The 18674-nt window shown below is 44.2% G+C and overlaps 1 protein-coding gene across 2 annotated transcripts in view; it reads right to left on the bottom strand.

The window, feature by feature from the left end:
- Positions 1-1655: 1655 nt before the first annotated feature.
- LOC122789112 (serine/arginine-rich splicing factor 7-like) overlaps positions 1656-18674 on the bottom strand; it is a 431411-nt gene continuing 414392 nt past the window's right edge. For both annotated transcript variants that reach the window (XM_044056355.1, XM_044056433.1), the window contains exon 9: positions 1656-2636. In XM_044056355.1, coding sequence (XP_043912290.1) covers positions 2404-2636 — 233 coding nt within the window. In that variant the 3' untranslated portion in view covers positions 1656-2403. The remainder of the gene's footprint in view (positions 2637-18674) is intronic.

The following is an 18674-nucleotide window of genomic DNA, read 5'->3' as shown; positions in this document are numbered from 1 at the left end:
AGTCCCTACACACCTTAAAATTGACAGCTTGGCTCCTCCTCTTCCGACTATAGTCAGGAATCATACCTTAGATCCGGAAGTTGTACACATTTTATCTTCGGCCCACAAGTCTGCTACTAAGAAATTGTATTCTAGCAAATGGAAGAGATTTGCTATTTGGGCTCAACTCCGGGGTCTGGATCCCATCACTATTCCTGTATCGGAAGTACTGAAATTTCTAACTTCCCTTTTCAATCAAGGCTCTTCAGTCTCTACCATCAAGGTTCAATTGGCAGCTATTTCCAATTTTCACCAATCTATAAACCCACCTTTAATGAGCAACAGATTGTGTAAGACCTTCTTGAAAGGTGCTGCGCTTTTACGACCTCCGATTTCTCATCCTGCTCCTCCATGGGATCTTGATGTAGTGTTACGTGCCTTAACTTCCTCCCCCTTCGAACCGGCAGCAACATGCGAGTTAAAATTTCGATCGTGGAAAACTGCCTTTCTGGTGGCGATTACTTCTGCCAGAAGGGTTTCAGAGCTTCAAGCTTTGTCTGTAAAACCTCCGTACTTGGTTTTTCACAAAGATAGAGTATCTCTCAGGCCAAATCCATCCTTTGTCCCTAAGGTTTGTTCCAGTTTTTGCCTACAACAGTCATTAGAACTTCCAGTCTTCTTTCCGAAGTATTCAAACAAAGCGGAATACATATTCCACACATTAGATGTCCACAGGCAATTACGTTTTCATTTAGATAGGACCAAACAAGGAAAACAGATCAATTGTTTGTATCCTTTTCGGATAATAAATTGGGCAAAGCCGTCACAAAGGTCACTATTGCCAAATGGATCAGGGACTGTATTACTCAAGCTTATTCCTCTTCTAATAAAGAGCTTACGACCTCTGTCAAAGCTCATTCTACAAGAGCTATGGCTACTTCAATAGCATTCCATTCTAAGCTTGCCATTAGTGACATTTGTGCTGCGGCTACATGGTCCTCCCCGCACACTTTCATTTCTCACTACAAATTGGATGTGGTATCTAGAGGACGAGCTTCATTTGGTTCCACAGTGCTCAGGAGTGTTTTCCAGTGAGCTACCCAGGATTTAGGTGCTAGGGACGCTGTCCCATCAGTACTGAATGTAGGCAAGATAGGATCACATAACATCTTTTAGTTATGTACTTACCATAACTTTAGATGTTTGGGATCCAACTCGCCTACATTCCCAATAACCCACCCTCCTTCCCCCTTCCTTGGAGATCAGAGGATATCAGAAGGTCCGAATTCTGTTTCATCTTGAAACATCTGGCAATGTTATATAAACAAGTTATGTATGTGTGCATGAATGCAGACAAACAATATCTGGGGGATTAGTGGTGGTGCATCCTGGGATAAGAAATAGCTCAGCCAATAAGAGGCTTCGCTCTATAGCATAGCATGCCGAGTCGGAGCCGAGGGATCGGCTCCGAGCCCATCAGTACTGAATGTAGGCGAGATGGATCCCAAACATCTACAAATGCAGGCCATGTGACATTCTCTAGTCTGGTAAACCTCAAAGAACACATTTAAGTCATAAAAATGTGTCACGTAAAGCAGTTTTCTGTTCCATTTTTTCTCTTTATGATTAAGGCAAGCAAAGGTAAACTTAAAATGACTGAAATGCGCATGACTACAAACCTTATCATGTGATGTTTATTTTCAGTACTTGGTCTTCTCAGGCTGTTTATTACAATACTAAGGATCCAAATGTCTGACAATTTAGCCCCATAGGTGATCAGCTACAGAAGCATTCCTTTAAGGATATGCATGCTCACAAATGAAGCATTAGGAAAAATCTCTTTGGACAAAAAGCTTCAAAAGTGATATGGATACTGATACCAAATGCAGGAAAATACCCAAGACAATGACTATTTAAGTCACATGATCACAGAATTAACAGCATACTTCACCAGAACTATACATACACACTTCTTTTACAAACAAGCACAAAAGGCAGACAAACTCTGCACTCGTGTTACTGTGGCACTGTTTTGTATGCCTAACATCCATTTGCTAAATAGTATGTTAAGTATAGTTTGCAAATGCTTTACCACTTGAACATCTGCTATCAGTGTTTAAATAGCTCGCTTACGCCTATTAACTTAAAGTTCTCCTCGAGATGCAAAAGAGTGAAGAAAACAAATGAGGTGTACAACTCCACGCTAGGAATGACCTCTACATTACGTTTAAAAGGTCTGTGGTTACACACAATTCAAAATTTACATAAAATTTATTTAAAACTGTATCTACAGGTAAAAATGTACAATGGCTGCCTATTACAGTACTGCGTTCCGGCAAAGTAAAAGCCTCAAAGGTAACAAAGCCACGGCCATCAGAAAATGTCAGACTAACAAAACAAAGAACAAAACCAATAATCTTATTTTCACGCATACAAAATAAAAAAAATAAATTTACAGACTGGGCTAGGTTTTCTAGACCAGAAACATTCAGGAAAATTTAGAACAGTGGGCTTTTCTGCAGAGCTTTGGAATGCATGCACAGAAAAGGCACCAACATCAAGGTCATCTAAAAAGTTAACAGTAGTAAATTCCTTCATATTTTCTGCATTATTCCTCTTGATTTGGACTTGGACTTTTCTGGGGGCTTGGTGAACGGCTGAAAGATACAAAAAAAGTTAAGTTACTGTTACACAAAGATGAAAAAGCATTTTCCAATTAAAGAACTATCAGAGATTAACTACTGGAAGTTTATCAAGGCTACAGTGTCAGTCACTGAAAACACATCTACACAATCAATTACAAAAAGCCTGCAGAACGGGTGCCACACTAAATTACAAGAAGCCTCCATTGTTACGCATAATGGGTGCCTGTGACAATGCAATCTAAGAAACCTCTTCAAAGCAAAGCAAGCAGTTTTCAGTGGAGTCCTCTAACTCTGCCACCAGATGTGCCTGCCACATCAAGTACATCTGTGCAGAAATTACCATAATTGTAGGCATTGAGTAAATTCACTGATGTAATGCTGACTACAGACTTCTGCACAGAAGGCTCAATATCTAGCCACTCATCCTGATCATTTTAACCTTCCCCAACTGGCTAGGCAAATGGCATCCTATGTACATCAGCATGCCTACGGTGCAAGATGGACACCAACCACTCCCATACTTGGTTCTTACATACCCTGTAGCAAAGAGGGTTTGGTAGAAATCGAGCACTAGTTGTTCAGATGGCAAATGCACCCAAGAACAGCAGTCAGGCCTAAAGAAACCCCTAAGTTCCTCCCTATGTACTAAATACACCTGGAATGAAAGTCTACTTGGAGTAACTTCATTACTTAGAATAGGGAGTAAACAGTTGGAAGTATGGCACTGTCAGGGAATCAAAAAATCCTAAGTTTAACTTGGCAAACATTTTTGGACCAAGGACAACTAAGGTAGGACTTCCTTTGGTGTCTTAAGGGAGAATGGGAAAACAAACCTGATCCTTGGAAAAAATATGCCCAACACGGATGAGTGTTACATCATTCCAGTTGCCTTCCTCAGTCTCTTCTGACTGGACTGTACAAGTTGACTTTTGTTTTGCGTCAAGTAGTCCACACTGAGGCAGAGGAAAGTACAGCTGTGTCCACTTACTACAAATGTAGATGTTAGAGTATCTTCACTGTTACGCTTACTCCATGCAGCTTCCTGTTGTAACTTCCTTCTCCCCCAGGCTGGGCCGGGCAGCCCCCCACCCTGTCAGGACATGGTCATCAGCTAGTGCCATTTTCTCAGATCTTTCTTGCCCCATCCCAGAGCTGGCGCCTCACTCTCCAAACCCAAGGCCAGGAGCACAAAGCACCAACACAGCATCCAAGAGGGTCACTAAGGTGAAGCTGAAAAAGCATCAGTGCTTGGGTAGAAAGCCTAAGGGATAAGGAATAGGGTTCCCCACCCCATACCACAGCTTAGACAGAGGGAATGAATGGCGAGAGACTACTGCAATAGTAAAGATATTCAAACATCTATATTTATGGTAATCAGACAAGTTTACTATGTTCTGTTTCACTGTTGAAGCAACAACTCTTTGTGAGGATTCAGAGGATCATAGGAGGTTACTAGGCCATCGACCCGGAGGTCATTTCAAGACTAGCCATTTCATCCCAATGTATTACCAGAGATACTCCAGTCAATACCCAAAGTTTATTTGGTTATGACTGGCCATGCCTAGGAGGGTTGTGGGAGTTATCCCTGGTAAGAATTTACGGTGCCCCATCCACTCTCCAGGTTGGGTTTGAACAGTGTCAGAGGTGGTCTGCATCACATGAATTGGCAGCTTATTCCAAAGACGGGGCAGTTGCTGGGAGACAAATCTGTCCCTCCAGTACATCTTATTCAAGACATCAGCCATATTTAGGTCCCTGGAATAGGTAGCTCTAGTCTCGTTTGATTTATAGATGTGCAGCAGATTCATTAGATTTGGTTTGGAAATTCTTTCCGTTTTTACAGCCTTAGCTTTGGGAAAGTATCAGGATGAAGCCAGAAGACTAACTGCAGTGGCGAACTCTGCTCTAGAAAGAGGTCAGTTTGCAGTACAAGGTAAAATATATGAATAGAGGACCAAGGTGGCTACCTCCACGACTTCTTTGGTGGATATTCTACTGAAGGTAGCTGTGTGTGTCCTGACATGCTGCCCCCCCCCCAGAAAATAACTGGCATGTTCAATTAACACAAAGGACACAAACCTAAATGTTGTGTTTTACCTTGTCAAATAATTACCAGAGCCGCATATGGACATCCAAAGTGTGAAGGGCCCTTGGTTTGTGGAGTAACTTGACTCAGAGATATCTTAAGTGACCACCTTAGGCATGAAAGATGGGAATACTCTCAGGGTTCCTCTTGTTGAAATCGGAGGTGATGGCCACTAAAAAAAGCCATCTTCCAAGTTAAAAGCTTACATACTATAGTTGTGCAAAATCTTACCATAACAGTAGATATCCTTTTCATTGCTGCAGTACTCATCACCTCTGGGATCCCTTGCCAAGGACACCCACTTCCAGTCAGTACACCAAAGCCTTTATCGCCTAGGGAAGTGCTGTATGCAAGACATGCCTTGTGCAAGTGTAGAGCACATAGGTGACACACGCACCCTCCCAACTCAGAACTGAAGTGGCCCACAACTAGGACCCCCAGTGGAAAGGAGGACATGTATATCCAGAAAAAGGAGTAAAGAAGAGAAACCTCTTGGCTAGTACAAAAATATTACCTATGCAAAAGGAAGAGAAGGGAGGGTATAAGGGAGGGACCGAATATTGCAACAGTGGAAAGGAAGCCGCCCACTGTTATGGTATGATTTTACACAATACTATGCCTTCCTATATTGCTGTTGCAGTACTCCACCTCTGGGAGAGTACAAAAGCTACAGAAAAGGCAAGAAGCAGCCCTCCACAAACCCATGCAGAATAGCCTTGGCAAAACCTACCCTGGAAATAACATCCAATTTATAAAACTTTGTGAATGTGTGAACTGAAGACCAAGTAGCAGCTTCGTGTGTCCAAACCTTTGGAGAAAGTCCCAGAGGAAGCTACTGTTCTAGTAAATTGAGCCCACACAGAAGCAGAAAACTGCTTACCATGGAAAGTATAAAAATACAGAAATGGCCTTAGAAATCCAGGAGGAAATGGTTTGCTTACAAACCACAAAACCAATGATCTGCTGTGAAAGGAAACAAATTTTATCACATTTATGAAAGGCATTTTTTGTTTAAATAGCTGAGCTGTCTGTGCAAATCTAAAGTAATGACTAATCTTTTCACTAGCAGCTTGCTAAGAAAGGAAAACAGGAAGCTGGACAGACTGATTAAGGGACAGCTCATTTACCACCTTGGGCATAAGAGGAGGATTCGTATGGACAGACACCCAGTCTCTAAGAAAACAAAAAGGGAAGGTCCACCATCAAGGCCAATAATACCCTTCAGGCAGATGTTAAAGCAAACAAGTCTTCCAGGTGCAATTCTGCAAGTAGTGGGGTCAAGCTCAAAAGGAGCCCAAGTCAGCTTTTCAAGGATAAAAATAAGAGAATGAGCTTTGAGGGTCTAACATGACGGACGCCTTTAAGAAACTTCTTGACCTCAAATTTAAAGGCCAAAATAAGTGAGAGATGGGCAGAAATGGCAGATAATTGGGCTTTCACTGAATATGCCAAGCCAGTATGTAGTTCATACAGTTAAGAACCAAGGGGGCCTCCAATAAAAAGGGCTCCTGGCGATGTTTACGACACTAATCTCTTCCATTTGGACAGATGTTCTGCTATTGGATTTCCTTGCCTCCTGTACGACCCCAAGTTCATCCTCAGAAAACCAAAGCATCAGTTGGAGACAGATGAGGGTGGGAGACGTTCCCTTGTCCTTAGAAGATCCGTGGGATGAGGTAACTTGGAATGCTTGCCCCTGGCCATATGGAATAAGGGGGGGGGGGCAGTGCTGTCTGGGCCAAAATGGAGTGGCCTCCTTAACTTTGTGAAAGACCTTTAGAGAGGAGGAAAGGCATACAGAAACATTCCCTTCCAAGAGAAATATATGGAGTCCACCTTCCAAGCCAAAAGGCTTGGAACTCTGAAACAGAACTGAGGCAACTGCCTGTTCAGAGGGGAGGGCAAAGAGATCTACTTGAGGAATATCCCACTAACCGTCTAGAAACACATTCCAGTGAAGCATGTACTTGTGAGGTTGTGTCCTGGATCTGATGAGAAAATATGCCACAAGACTGCGCTCTGAAGGTACACAGACTGCTTGTAGAGTGACCTGAAAATTGATGCCCATCTCCCATGCCTGAAGGGCCAACCTGCAAAAGGTAAGATCTGGTGCCTCCATGTTTGTTGATGCATCACATGACTGTCGTGTTGACTGTATAAACCTTGAAAGGACCTGGGACCAAGAGTGCATGGAAACAATGAAGGGCCAGAATGAGAGCCTTCATTCCCTTTACAAAGACAGGTACTATCGTCTGCTGAGGGGAATAAAGGCTCTGCACCTTCAGGGTGCCTGAAGCAGCTCCCCACTCCAGCTCTGATATGTCTGAACAGTTCCCGAGAAGGCTGAAGAGGGTGGAAAGGAACACCTGGATTGAAACAGCGTTTACCAAATCCACCAATGAAGTTCTAGCTTGAGACAGAGGATAGTAGAGGAATGAGATGGACCAGTGGATGGAGGTGTGGAATGCACACATTTTAGGCACCACTGAAAGTTTCCATGCTTCCCTGGGTAAGCCTTCATACCAGGATAGTGGAGGCCATCAACCCCAGAGATCTGAGAAACTCCCTGGCTGGTACAGAGGACGTGGGAAGCAGGGACAGAAAATGTGGGCATGACAAAGCCTAGGAGGTAGGAAAAAAATGCCAGTGGTGGAACAGTCTCGAACCTGCAGCCTAGGAAAATGTGATCCTGAGATGGAGTAAACATTGACTTCTGAAGGCTGACCGTGAGCGCCAGGCTGTGCAACAGAAGCTTGGTAAAATGAAGATCCTGCACCACCTTGAAATGGTGCCGGCAGCCAGAGGTCGCCCAGATAAGGAAATATCTGGATACCCTGAAACCTGCAAAAGGTGACTACAAGGGCTAGACAAAGTATCCTTGGGGCCGAAAAAAGCCCAAAGGGCAAAGTACTGAACTGAAAGTGAGAAAAGAAATGGAGAAAAACAAATTTACTGAATACAGGGGAGATGGGATAATGAAAGTAAGCATCTTTCAGATCAAAGGAAACCAGAAAGGCTTGGGGGGAGCAGCAGAAAGTCTTAAGACAGCATTTGGAAGGAAGACACTATGTGAAAAGTGTTCAATATGGAAAGATCCAGGACAAATCTCCAAGATGCTTCTTTCCTGTGTTCTAGAAATATCTATGAGTAACCCCAAACCCTTATCTGTCTGAGGAACCGGCTGAATGGTACCTTGGTCAAGCAGACTCTGCAATACTCATGGAAAATGAGACAGCTGTTTTATTGGGGGGTTGAGGAATTCTAGAAAAGGAAGGAAGGGCCTTTCAGATCAAAGTAATCCTGACAGATAACAGACAGAACCCAGGTGTCGGTGGTGATCAACTGCCAAAGTGAGATGGAAAGAAAGCCTGGGGGACAAGGGAACCTGGCTGAAAGGAAAGGAAGGCAGACAGACTGTATATTTGTCAGGAAAAGACTGCTTTTGGAGCCTGGACATTTGAGTAGGCTTGTCAGAAAACGCACCTAGGAGCCTTTTACCTTAAGATTTATTTTTTGTGTAGGCCACCTAGACAGTTTTAAAGGGTAGTTCTTCTAACTTGGGAATAGAGGCAGACCTGCTTTAAATCTTTCATGACCTTACCTTGATCCTGTAAGGTATAGAAAAGGTCAGTCACAGCTGTACCAAACCAATTCTGGTTACCTGAGGAAGCATCCAGAAGTTCCGCGTTAGCAATCTGGCAAGACCCGAAGGAGAAGCCAGGAGTAGCTCATCACAGAGATGGAGGCAGTGACCCTAGAGGATATCTGCTGCACAACTGCATTTAAGAGAGTGATGAGCAACCTGACAGGTAGAACTGAGGAAGAGCAGTTGAAGATTTAACCTCAGAATGAAGCATATCAGAAACAAGCTTCCCAACATGGGAAAGAGTTATGCACCTTGCCATATCAGTCTTAAGTAATGGCCCTGAAGGCTAAGGTAGCAGAAGTGTATACCTTTTTTCCAATCCTCTTTATGGCTTTACTGCCTTATCCAAAGGAGGGAGCCTGGGAAAAAGGCAGTCTAGAAGGCTTATCAGCAGAAACAGAAATCACTGCAGGATCAGAGGAAGGCCATTTATACAGGGACTTGCAGACATCTGTGGCACCTTACAGAATCTATTGGGTTTCTTAGCTCTTTTACCTTTTCTTCATAAGGACATCTACTTTAACAAAACATGGAGTTTCAGACCCCTGCCTACATTCAAGCAAGCTACCTGGCACCTCTTCCCATGCAGTGACTTGAGGAATCCCTTTAGGTCCATCGGTAATGATCAGCTGTACTTCTCCCTCAACATAAGTAGCAGATGTCTGCAAGGCCTCCAAGGACATGCAAGAAGTAGATTCCACACTGGCCTCCAATAAGGTTGTGGCAGAGTAAACCAATGCTGGGCTATCCTCTGCATTCTCACTCACCTCGAAATGTCCGGTGGAGGCTGGACAGCAGCAGACTCAGGCCCAGACTTCTTGGCCTTAAGTGGCAGCTGGACCTTGCAACAAGTGAATTCTGCCACTGTACCTTGAGCAGAAAGCTTGAGGATGGCAGTTCTCAAGGTAAAGAGAAAGGGAAGAAAGGTGACACTGCAAAGCCTGACTGAGCACTGCATGTGGTCGTGGGACACACCAAAGCAAAAACAAGCACCTACTGTGGCAATCCTTACAGGAAGTTTGCCTCCTGCACTGACATTTCCCTTTCTTGGATCACATGCAACCCAGTAAATATAAGGAAAAGGAAAAAGAAAACAGGGCACCCAGAAAAATGTAGTTTCAGTAAATCAGCAAAGTAAAGGATGAACTGAGACAGGACAACTGCATTCAGACTGGTGTCAATGAAGTTCTGAATTGGCAGTGTGTGTGTGTCAGACTCCACACTTGAACGGGGTGCATATACCATGTACAACGCTCCCTACGTAATAATTTTGGTTTACTGGTCAGACATTGGGCTATCCTTGCCAGATCTCAGAGATTAAGAATACTGCAACAGTGATATGAACGGACATCTGCAGTTAAGCAACTCCAAAACAGAAGTTAAGTCCCAGGAAGCAGCAGACACTAATCTTGGAAGCTTGAGGTGGATGACACCCTTAAGAACCATTTCCCCCTTAAGGAATTTGCATGGGATGACAAGCAATTATGGCAGAATCACAAATTTTAATGGACGAATATGAGAAACCTTTCATAAAGAGCTCAGCCAAGTAGTACCAAGGATAGTTTTGCTGATAAAAGGTTGTTGGCTCTTGGCATGACACCATACATAAAATCTCTTCCATTTTAAAGATAGCATTCCCTAGTGCTGGGCTTTCTAGACTCTTTCAGAATGGGTAAAACTTCCATATACATACATTTTCCCTGAGGGATAAGGATCAGATAAGCCACACTAAGCTTCAGGGTGTTGAAGTTGAGGGTGTATGGTGGTGCCTATGTTTTGTCAACAGGTTCACCTTCTGCTGAGGCAGATATTGCAATGTAGCAGGGGAAACCAATACTGCCCTGGCCAAAAGGTTGCAATTAAAATCACTTCTGCCGGGAGGGAAAGCGTATAGAAATGGACATGTCAATGGGAAGGAGGAGTCTGAACCCCAAGCCTTGGTGTCTTTGGTCCTTGTGTGATGCTTTCCGATGTCAGTTTTCTTTGGAGGTAAGCAGTCTAGTTTTGACATATACCACCTATCCATTTTTCAGCACACACTCATGAGGGTCAGACACTGATCATCTCAGGTAGTCTGCCAAGTTGTTGCTTTCCAGCAGATATGGGGCAGCACCTTCTAGCACACTATCTGCATAACTAGGCAGTAGAGGGAATACAAGTACCTTATCACTGTGGTATTGACAGTTTGCATGGTTTCCAAACATTTTTGAATGCAATCAAGCCCTTGAATACTATTAAAATTACATTCTGATGTACGTGACTCTGGAGAACTGCTTCCCACTGCCCTGCACATGAAAGCCACTCAAGTTGGCACCCCATGCTATTGCTGAAGCATCTGAGGTCATGACTTTATTGGAGAGTACTGAATGGAAACTCGCTTGTTTTGAAGAATCTCCTCCAACCACTTTCAGCTTGCCTTTTTTTCAGGCATGGGAGAAACGTTTTTATCTGGTGGTTCAAGGGATGTTGGTGCTGACCCATACATTTTTAGGTACACTGGATTTCTCTTGTGAGTAGTCTGGCAAAGGTAATCATTAAGACTATGAGCCGCAAGAGTCCTGAAGCTTTTTGGTAGGCACAGATACCAGATGAAGCAGGGATTGCAGTATTGGGTCAAGAAGTCCGCTTTCTCGTGGCAGGGAGGTGATCTGTTTGTATCCAGAAGAAAACTATTCCCCAAGAGGGAGTCAAATTTGATTGTTTAAATTAGGGAAGAATCCCAGGCTTGAGAAGCAGTCAACGCTTTGGTAAGAGATACTAAGTTCATTCACATTTTGCCCGAATTAAGCAATCTAGACTAGGATAAATCTAGAAACCTTTTGTCCTGCAATATGCAACTACTGCAATTAGATATTTTATAAAGACTCTAGAAGCAGTAGACAGACCAAAGGGCAAAGCATAGAACTGATAATGTTTCCTACTTGCCCTGAAAAGGACCTGCCCCCTCCTGCGAATTCTTATTACGAGATGGAAGTAGGAGTCCTTTAGATCTAGGAGTGGTTGTACAAGTATGAGGAGAAATAATGGGCAGGAGTTTTTGGACAGTTAACATTTGTGTTTTGGGAAGCCTCGAACTTATCAGCAGTGTCTAGTACTGGTTTCCAGGTTTCTTTTCTTGGTATTAAGAAAAATCTTGAAAAAGTATCCTTTGCCCCCTTTTTTGGGGAACTGGTTCTATGGAGCCCTGGTCTAGTAAAAGGTTGATCTGCAGCAGTCTATCTCTGAGAGGACCATCTGGAACGGAGAGGATAGTTTCTCGAGTGTCAAATTACAGTTTGCATCTTTACTTTAAGATCTGGATGACCCATTTGTTCTGGGTAATGTCTAGCAAACAGTCTAGAAACAGTCTGCCTCCCAAGTTTTGATGGTGGTGGGGGACTTTTAAAAGGAAGATGGAAGGACCTGGCTGAATCAACCCTGCTGGGCCCCTGAGGTTGGGGTCCAGTAGGCTTTGCTCCTTGAGCCACTTGCCATCTATTTTGCTGTCTGCTGCTAGTTTCTCCTTGTAGTCCTCCTCCCCTCTGCCTATGCTGGAACGGGACAGGGTCCAAATCTTACTAAACCTTGGTGGGTGAACCTGAAAGAAGTCCTTTACAGTCTGTACAGATGTGGACTGGTTTTCCAGTTGAGCCTACAGTCCAGAGAGAAAATAGTCGTCAAGGGGAGCATCCAAGATTTTGGATTTAACATACTCAGGAAGGGTGTGTTCTCCTGACCAAACATGCCTCCTCCTTGTGTCTGAAAAAGAGCACAGAAACTGTAGATTGTTTCACAGTAAATCCAAAAAGGTACAAATTTACAAGGAAGCCTGGCAGCAGGTAAATAGTAACGCAACTTTTTAACAAGACATACATCTTCACAGAAGTTTAGTTGGTCATAAATGTGAAGTCCTTCCACCCGAGCCAAAGGAACTTATTCGAGTAGCAATAGAAAGTGTTGGCAAAACTTCTAATCCTCAAAATCCTTCCACAGCAGGAAAGTTATGAAAGGTTTGGGGGCCTAAACCACTCTATTCAGCTTAAGGCTGGGCTGAATAAAGGTATGGGTGCATAGAATGTACCCTTGAAGCTTTGGAAACCAATCACCTGTTGTATCCTGGGCAAGATACAAGCTATACGACAAGTTGCCGTAGTAGTGGTCAATTAAGATCAGTAGATGCTTGAATAGAAAACTGTAGCAGCCCACGCTATATGGGGATATATCAAGCCAGTAGCCAAAACTCCATGGCACCATCCATGTGCCTGCATATCTGAGCAGGTAAAACAGCATGCGGGTATAAAAACAGATGTACAGGCACCAACATGTAGTGCTTTCTTGCCTCTCAAGAGGCCACAGTCCTAAAACACCAGGTTATGAGCCAGCAAAAATGGAAAAAGGCAGGGATAAGACTTAACTCCATCCTGAGAGATCAGGTGGAAGAATAAGACCTAATAAGAAAAACTCCACCAAAAAGGGTGTTGGAAGGGAGGGTGTTAATCCAATAGCAATTTATTCTAACATCTACTATTAGGGTAATTTTATTTACATAACTGTACAATGCTCCTCATTAGATCACTGTTGCAATATCTTAAGCTATATGGGATAAATTACCAAAGCTTAGTTAGGGAGAAGGGCCTGGGTCCAAGAGTCCCTGGAGAATAGCCCTAACAAAGCATGCTCTTGATCAGGAGGAGTCTGAGTCAATTTTATAAAAATAAGCGTGTACAGATGACCAAGTTGCTGTCCCTAGAATATGAAGTAGCCAGACACAGTATAGTGGTCTTGGTTGGAAGCCTCTTTCCATAATGAAAATAAAAAAATGATTAGTATGGGATAACCACATGGAAATATGCTGTGACAGGTTGCCCCTTCTTTCCTTCACAGATGGGCATCTGACTGGAACTTAAGTCCTAGTTTTGACTTTTCGTTTACTGTGTACCCCAGGCAGTTTAGTAGATGCTTTACAAAGGCCAGATGATGTAAGAGAATGTCTTTGCTTTCTGCTTGGATGAGGCAGTCGTCCAGGTATGGATATATTTTAATTCCTCTTTGTCTGCAGTATGCAATTACTGGTGCCAGGCATTTTGTGAAAACTCTGGGTGCAGTAGATAAGCCAAAGGGCAGTGCAGAGAATTGGTAATGGGTTGAACCTGCAATGAAACTGAGGTATCTTCTGCAACTTTGTCTGATAGGGACATGCAGGTATGCCTCCTTGAGGTCCAACGTTGCTAGCCATGCTTCCTTGCCCAACATGGGAAGTAGCTGCTGTAGTGTTAGCATCTTGAATTTGGGTACTTGTAAGTGTTTAGAATTGAAAGGTCCAGAATTGGTCTCCAGGCATTGTCCTTTCTGGGCACTAGAAAGAGTCTTGAGTAAAATCCTTGGCCTTGCTCTCGAGTAGGTACCAGTTGAATGGCTCATGTCCATGAGAGCTGTAATTTGTTTTTGTGCCTCTGTCCATTGATTCTGTGGCAGGTTTGGCATTCCTCTTTTCATTGGCAAGGTGTGAAAGTGGGATCTGTATCCTCGTAAAATTATGTCTAGGACCATTTGTCCTTTGTGACCATCTGCCAGTTGTCTGCAAAAAGTGCGAGTTTTCCCCCCAAGGGGGCTGCCAAGAGAGTATTGCTTGGCCAGATGAGGTGCAAGTCATTGAGTTTGCCTTCTGGTGGATTGAGACCTGCCTTCTCCTCCCTTCTGTGTTGTAGTGCCCCATTGGTGAGGTTTATACTGGGCTTGTGGTTGTCCTCTGCCCCTTGGGCATCTGTATTTACCCCTCTGCGGTCTGTCAGGGGCTGGAAAGGACCAATTTTTTGTTGGCCATTTTCTGCTGAAGCGAGGGGGTTGTACTTGTAGGAAATCTTTGACTGTCTGCATAGATTTTGCCTCATCTTCCATTTTCTTTAAAACGTCTTCTGCTTTAACTCCAAAAAGAACATCCTGCTGTAAGGGAGCATCTAGAAGTTTTGCTTTAACATGATCAGGCAGAGTTTTTGTTCCTTTAACCAAGCATGCCTACGTATAACAGACCCAGTGACAGCTGCTCTGCAGGAGGCCTCCAAAGAATCAAACCCACATTGTAAGGTATGTTTGCCCACCTGCTCAGTGGCGTGCAACAGATCCTGTACTTCTTTCAATTCAGATTGTTGAGGGAGAGTGGTTATTCTTTGCTTTAACTGAGAGATTAGAAATTGCTGATACTTAAGCATATGAAATTGACAATGCCCTCATAGCTAGTGTGGCTGAGGTGTAAACCTTCCCCCCCCCACCCGTCTAGTGCTCTGGAATCCCTCTCAGAAGGTACTGGGTTTTTAGCCATAGAAGTCTTAGCCCCCTGGGACCCTGGGAGATGGTCTCTGGGTCAGCTACTGGGCTTTTGTAAAGAAATTTGTGGGAATCAGGCACTCTGTAGTATCTGTCAGGCTTAGCCGGAGCATGAGGTAGAGAGTCTGGGTTGAAACTTGATTCTAAATAGACATCATCCACAATGTCCAAAACTGGTGGGATGGCAAGTGGTCTGTGTTGGGGGAGTAAAAGAAACTGAGCCTTTTCTTTGAATCAGAGTAGTCTTGACCTTCCCAGTGAAAATGTTCCCTCATAGTGTGTAAAGTTTCCCCAAAGGAGTAGTCTTCAGGAGGAGAGGCTGAGGGAATACAGTCCTCAGCATCAGAATCTTCATAAGGAGAGAAGGAATGGTCTTGGTCCTCAGAGGAGTCTGAAGAAATGGACATTTGCTAAGAGGAAGCAAAATCTTCCTCTTGTCTAGGCCTTTTGTCAGGAGAGGGCTGTGAACCCCTGATTAAAGAAATCAAATCTTCAGCCATTTTGAGCCTCTGTTTCTTAGGCACAGGGCCTTGAACAGGAGACTGAAGTGCAGTCCTTTTAGTTTTAGAAGGAGTCTTTGACTTAGAAAACGTTTCAATGGTGAGAGTCGTCGGTCGGAAAACGCCTTCAGAAACTGATGGCGTTTCTGTAGCACAGTCGCCTTTTGAAGCAAAGTCGTCAGAAGGACCTGATGTAAGAGGCTGCGTCGGCATGGTACACTCAGTCAAAATTTCCGTAGCGGTTTCGGGTTCCAGATCTGCGGTAGTCAGGGGCTGCGTCGGAGCCTCACTGAGGACCGGAGACCGGATCAGCCGAGGCCTCGGAATCTGGCTTAGGCCTGGGCTGCCTGTCCTTATCTCTGCATTTTTTGTGCACGCCGGTAGTCGGTTGCTCAGACGGCATGTTGTAGTTAAATTTCCTACTGAAGTAGTGTCGTGCGAAATCAAAGCGTCTTTTAATAGTTCGCTTATTAAACCTAGCACAAAACCGACAAGTGACATCGTGGTCTGGGCCTAGGCAAGGTATGCAATAAGAATGAAAATCCTTATGAGGTATTTGCTTCCCACAAGAAATACAATTAACTTTTTCTGACATCGGTCTGAGGCAAGCAAAGTTTCCCCAACGGGGTACTTAGTCTGAAATTCGAATCTGAAATTCGAATTTGAAAATCTCAGGAGTCGGCCGACCGGCACTTGAGAACTGCTTCTGCTTCGGGCACCGCGCAGCAAGAAAGACTGAAGAAAATGGCGTCGGTTGCATTATATATATACCCCTGGCGCACTGACATCAGGGTAGAGGCGACAGCAACCGACGCCAGACCAAGACTTTGGAATTCCGGCCGACTGCGGGACCGCCTGACAACAGGATAACCCAAGTGTGATGACTGCAGCAGGGTAACACGATGAACATCTGACAGCTAGCAACGTCATGGTCAGGGCCTAGGCAAGGAATACAGTTAAGAATGAAAATCCTTATGAGGTATTTGCTTCCCACAAGAAATACAATTGTTAACTTTTTCTGACATCGGTCTGGAGCAAGAAAAAAAGTTTCCCCAATGGGGTACTTAGCTTTAATGAAGACTTCGGATCTGAAATTCGTCTGCCGACCGGCACTTGCGAACTGCTTTTGCTTCAGGCACCGCGTGGCAAGAAAGACTGAAGAAAATGGCATCGGCTGCATCTTTTATACCCCTGGTGCACTGATGTCAGGGAAGAGGCGACAGCAACAGACGCTGGACCAGGACTTTGGAATTCAGGCCGACTGTGGGTAGCCTGCCAGCAGGATAACCCAAGTGTAACGACTGCAACAGTGAAACATGATCATCACCAGTGTGCCACCCAACAACAGCCCCTAAGGCAAGACAATGTACACAACACTTTAGTCATAGGCACACCGATGTCCCACTCACCAGGCTGAACAAGGAGAAAATAACAGTGTGCTAGGATCCGCCACAACGCAAGCACTCAAGTCACTCCACAAGTAGAAATACGATTGTCATTGTCCATGTTGGAGTGAATGACTTGAGACGTACCTCCCCTGGACTACATGAAGAGAGACATGAAGAGCTCTGTGATCACGTGGCCCAGGCAGGTATGACTCTAGCCCTGAGTAGCATCCTGCTTTCGCCCAGAATTATACCACAGCATAAGGACAAAATGATTGACTTCAACAATTGGCTAAGCTTCTGGTGTCATTCAAAGGGGATCTAGTACCAGTCTACCTGGAAAGACATGATAGACAAACCACGATGCTTTGCCAGAGATGGTCTGCACCTGTCACCCCTGGGATTCAGGCTACTGGCTAAAGCTCTTGCCACCCCTATAGTGGCTTTTTTAGGCAAGGTTCAAAGGATAAAACCACCACTGTAACAGATACAAGCATGCAAAATCTGAAGGTAATGCTACTCAATGCTAGAAGTCTAAACCTCAAAATGCACTCTCTCGATGCACTCCTAAAAATGGAGAACATCGATATCTGTGCAGTAACAGACCTGGTTCAAGGCTCCAGAGAGCACCCCTGCAATACCAGGCTACAACTCTTACCACACGTTTCGGCCACAAAACCAAGACCGAAACACTGAAGGTGGAGAAATGTCCATATTCACCAAGGATATTCATACCTCCAGGCTAGTTACCCAACACAATGCATCTGAAATTCTCCAGGTGCAATTAACACTAGGTAAGACTGCAATCCAAATTGTAGCTTGCTACAGATCCCCCACCATGCCCCAAGATTCTCATTACACCTTTCTAAACATACTGGAAAATACTAAGATGCAACCAAACACCCTAATACTAGGTGATTTCAACTACCCTGCCATTAACTGGGAAAAAGTACAGTTGTGTACACTTGCCATAAATGTAGATGTTAGAGTGTATTCACTGTTGCATTTGGGTAATCTGCTGGCAGGTTGCCCTCAGTCGGCCTGAATTCCAAAGTCTTGGGTCCTGCGTCAGTTGCTGTCTTCTCTTCCAGGACGTCAGGGGTATAATATGTTCTTCGTGTTTCACTGTTGCAGTCATTACATTTGGGTAGAATCCCAAAGCTATGGTTGGGAGGCTGGAGCTAAAAAGTACAGTTTTGTACCTACCATAAATGTAGATGTCCGAATTGGATAGCATCTGCAGTCATAACAACTGGGTTGTCCTGTCGTCAGGCAGCCCTTCAGTCGGCCGGATTCCAAAGTCCGGGTCCGGCTTCGGCTGATGTCGCACTTCACCCGACGTCATCTCTGTTGGTCTTCGGGTATAAAAGCATCAGCCGACGCCATTTTCTTCAGTGTTTCTTGCCCCAGATGCCAGAAGCCCTATAGAAGGCTAAAAATTTTGGATAGATGCCAATGTTTCCAAAAGATAGAGGTAAACACAAAAATAAGCATGTATGTACATAAATACAAACAAATACACCATGAAAGAAATCCCCCCACTAGCTAGCTATTAGAAGGGTAAACACCCGAGGAGTGCCACAGAGGGAAGGAGGGAGGTAATCCTGACTGCAGATGCTATCCAATTCGGACATCTACATTTATGGTAGGTACAAAACTGTACTATGTCCTTCATGGATGCATCTGCAGTCATAACAACTGGGTAGAATACCATAGCCAACTAGGGAGGAGGATAAAAGTAGATTATGGTGTGTTTAGGATCCCTTGCAGAACAGCAGTGGCAAACCCTGCTCGGGATCTGGAATATAGAGGTAAATTATAATGCTTGGCAAATGTATGCACGGAGGTCCAAGTAGCCGCCTCAATAATGTCTTTGGTAGCCACTCCTCGTAAGAAGGCTGTGGTAGTGGCTGTTGCCCTTGTAGAATGAGGTCTTATGTTCTGTGGAATTGGTTTTCCATGGAAGGAGTAACAGAATCGTATGCAATTTCCTATCCATTTGGAGATTGTCTGTTTGGAAATAGCTTTTCCTTCCCTTCCTGTTGCATAGGCTACGAAAAGTTGGTCAGTCTTTCTGCTATTTTTGTTCTGTCCAAGTAGTAGCGTAACTGTCTATGTACATCCAAGGTA

The sequence above is a fragment of the Protopterus annectens genome, chromosome 1.part0 (assembly GCF_019279795.1).
Source record: "Protopterus annectens isolate FY-2018-M chromosome 1.part0, PAN1.0, whole genome shotgun sequence".
Lineage (NCBI taxonomy): Eukaryota > Metazoa > Chordata > Ceratodontiformes > Protopteridae > Protopterus > Protopterus annectens.
This window is presented reverse-complemented; position numbering and strand designations above follow the sequence as displayed.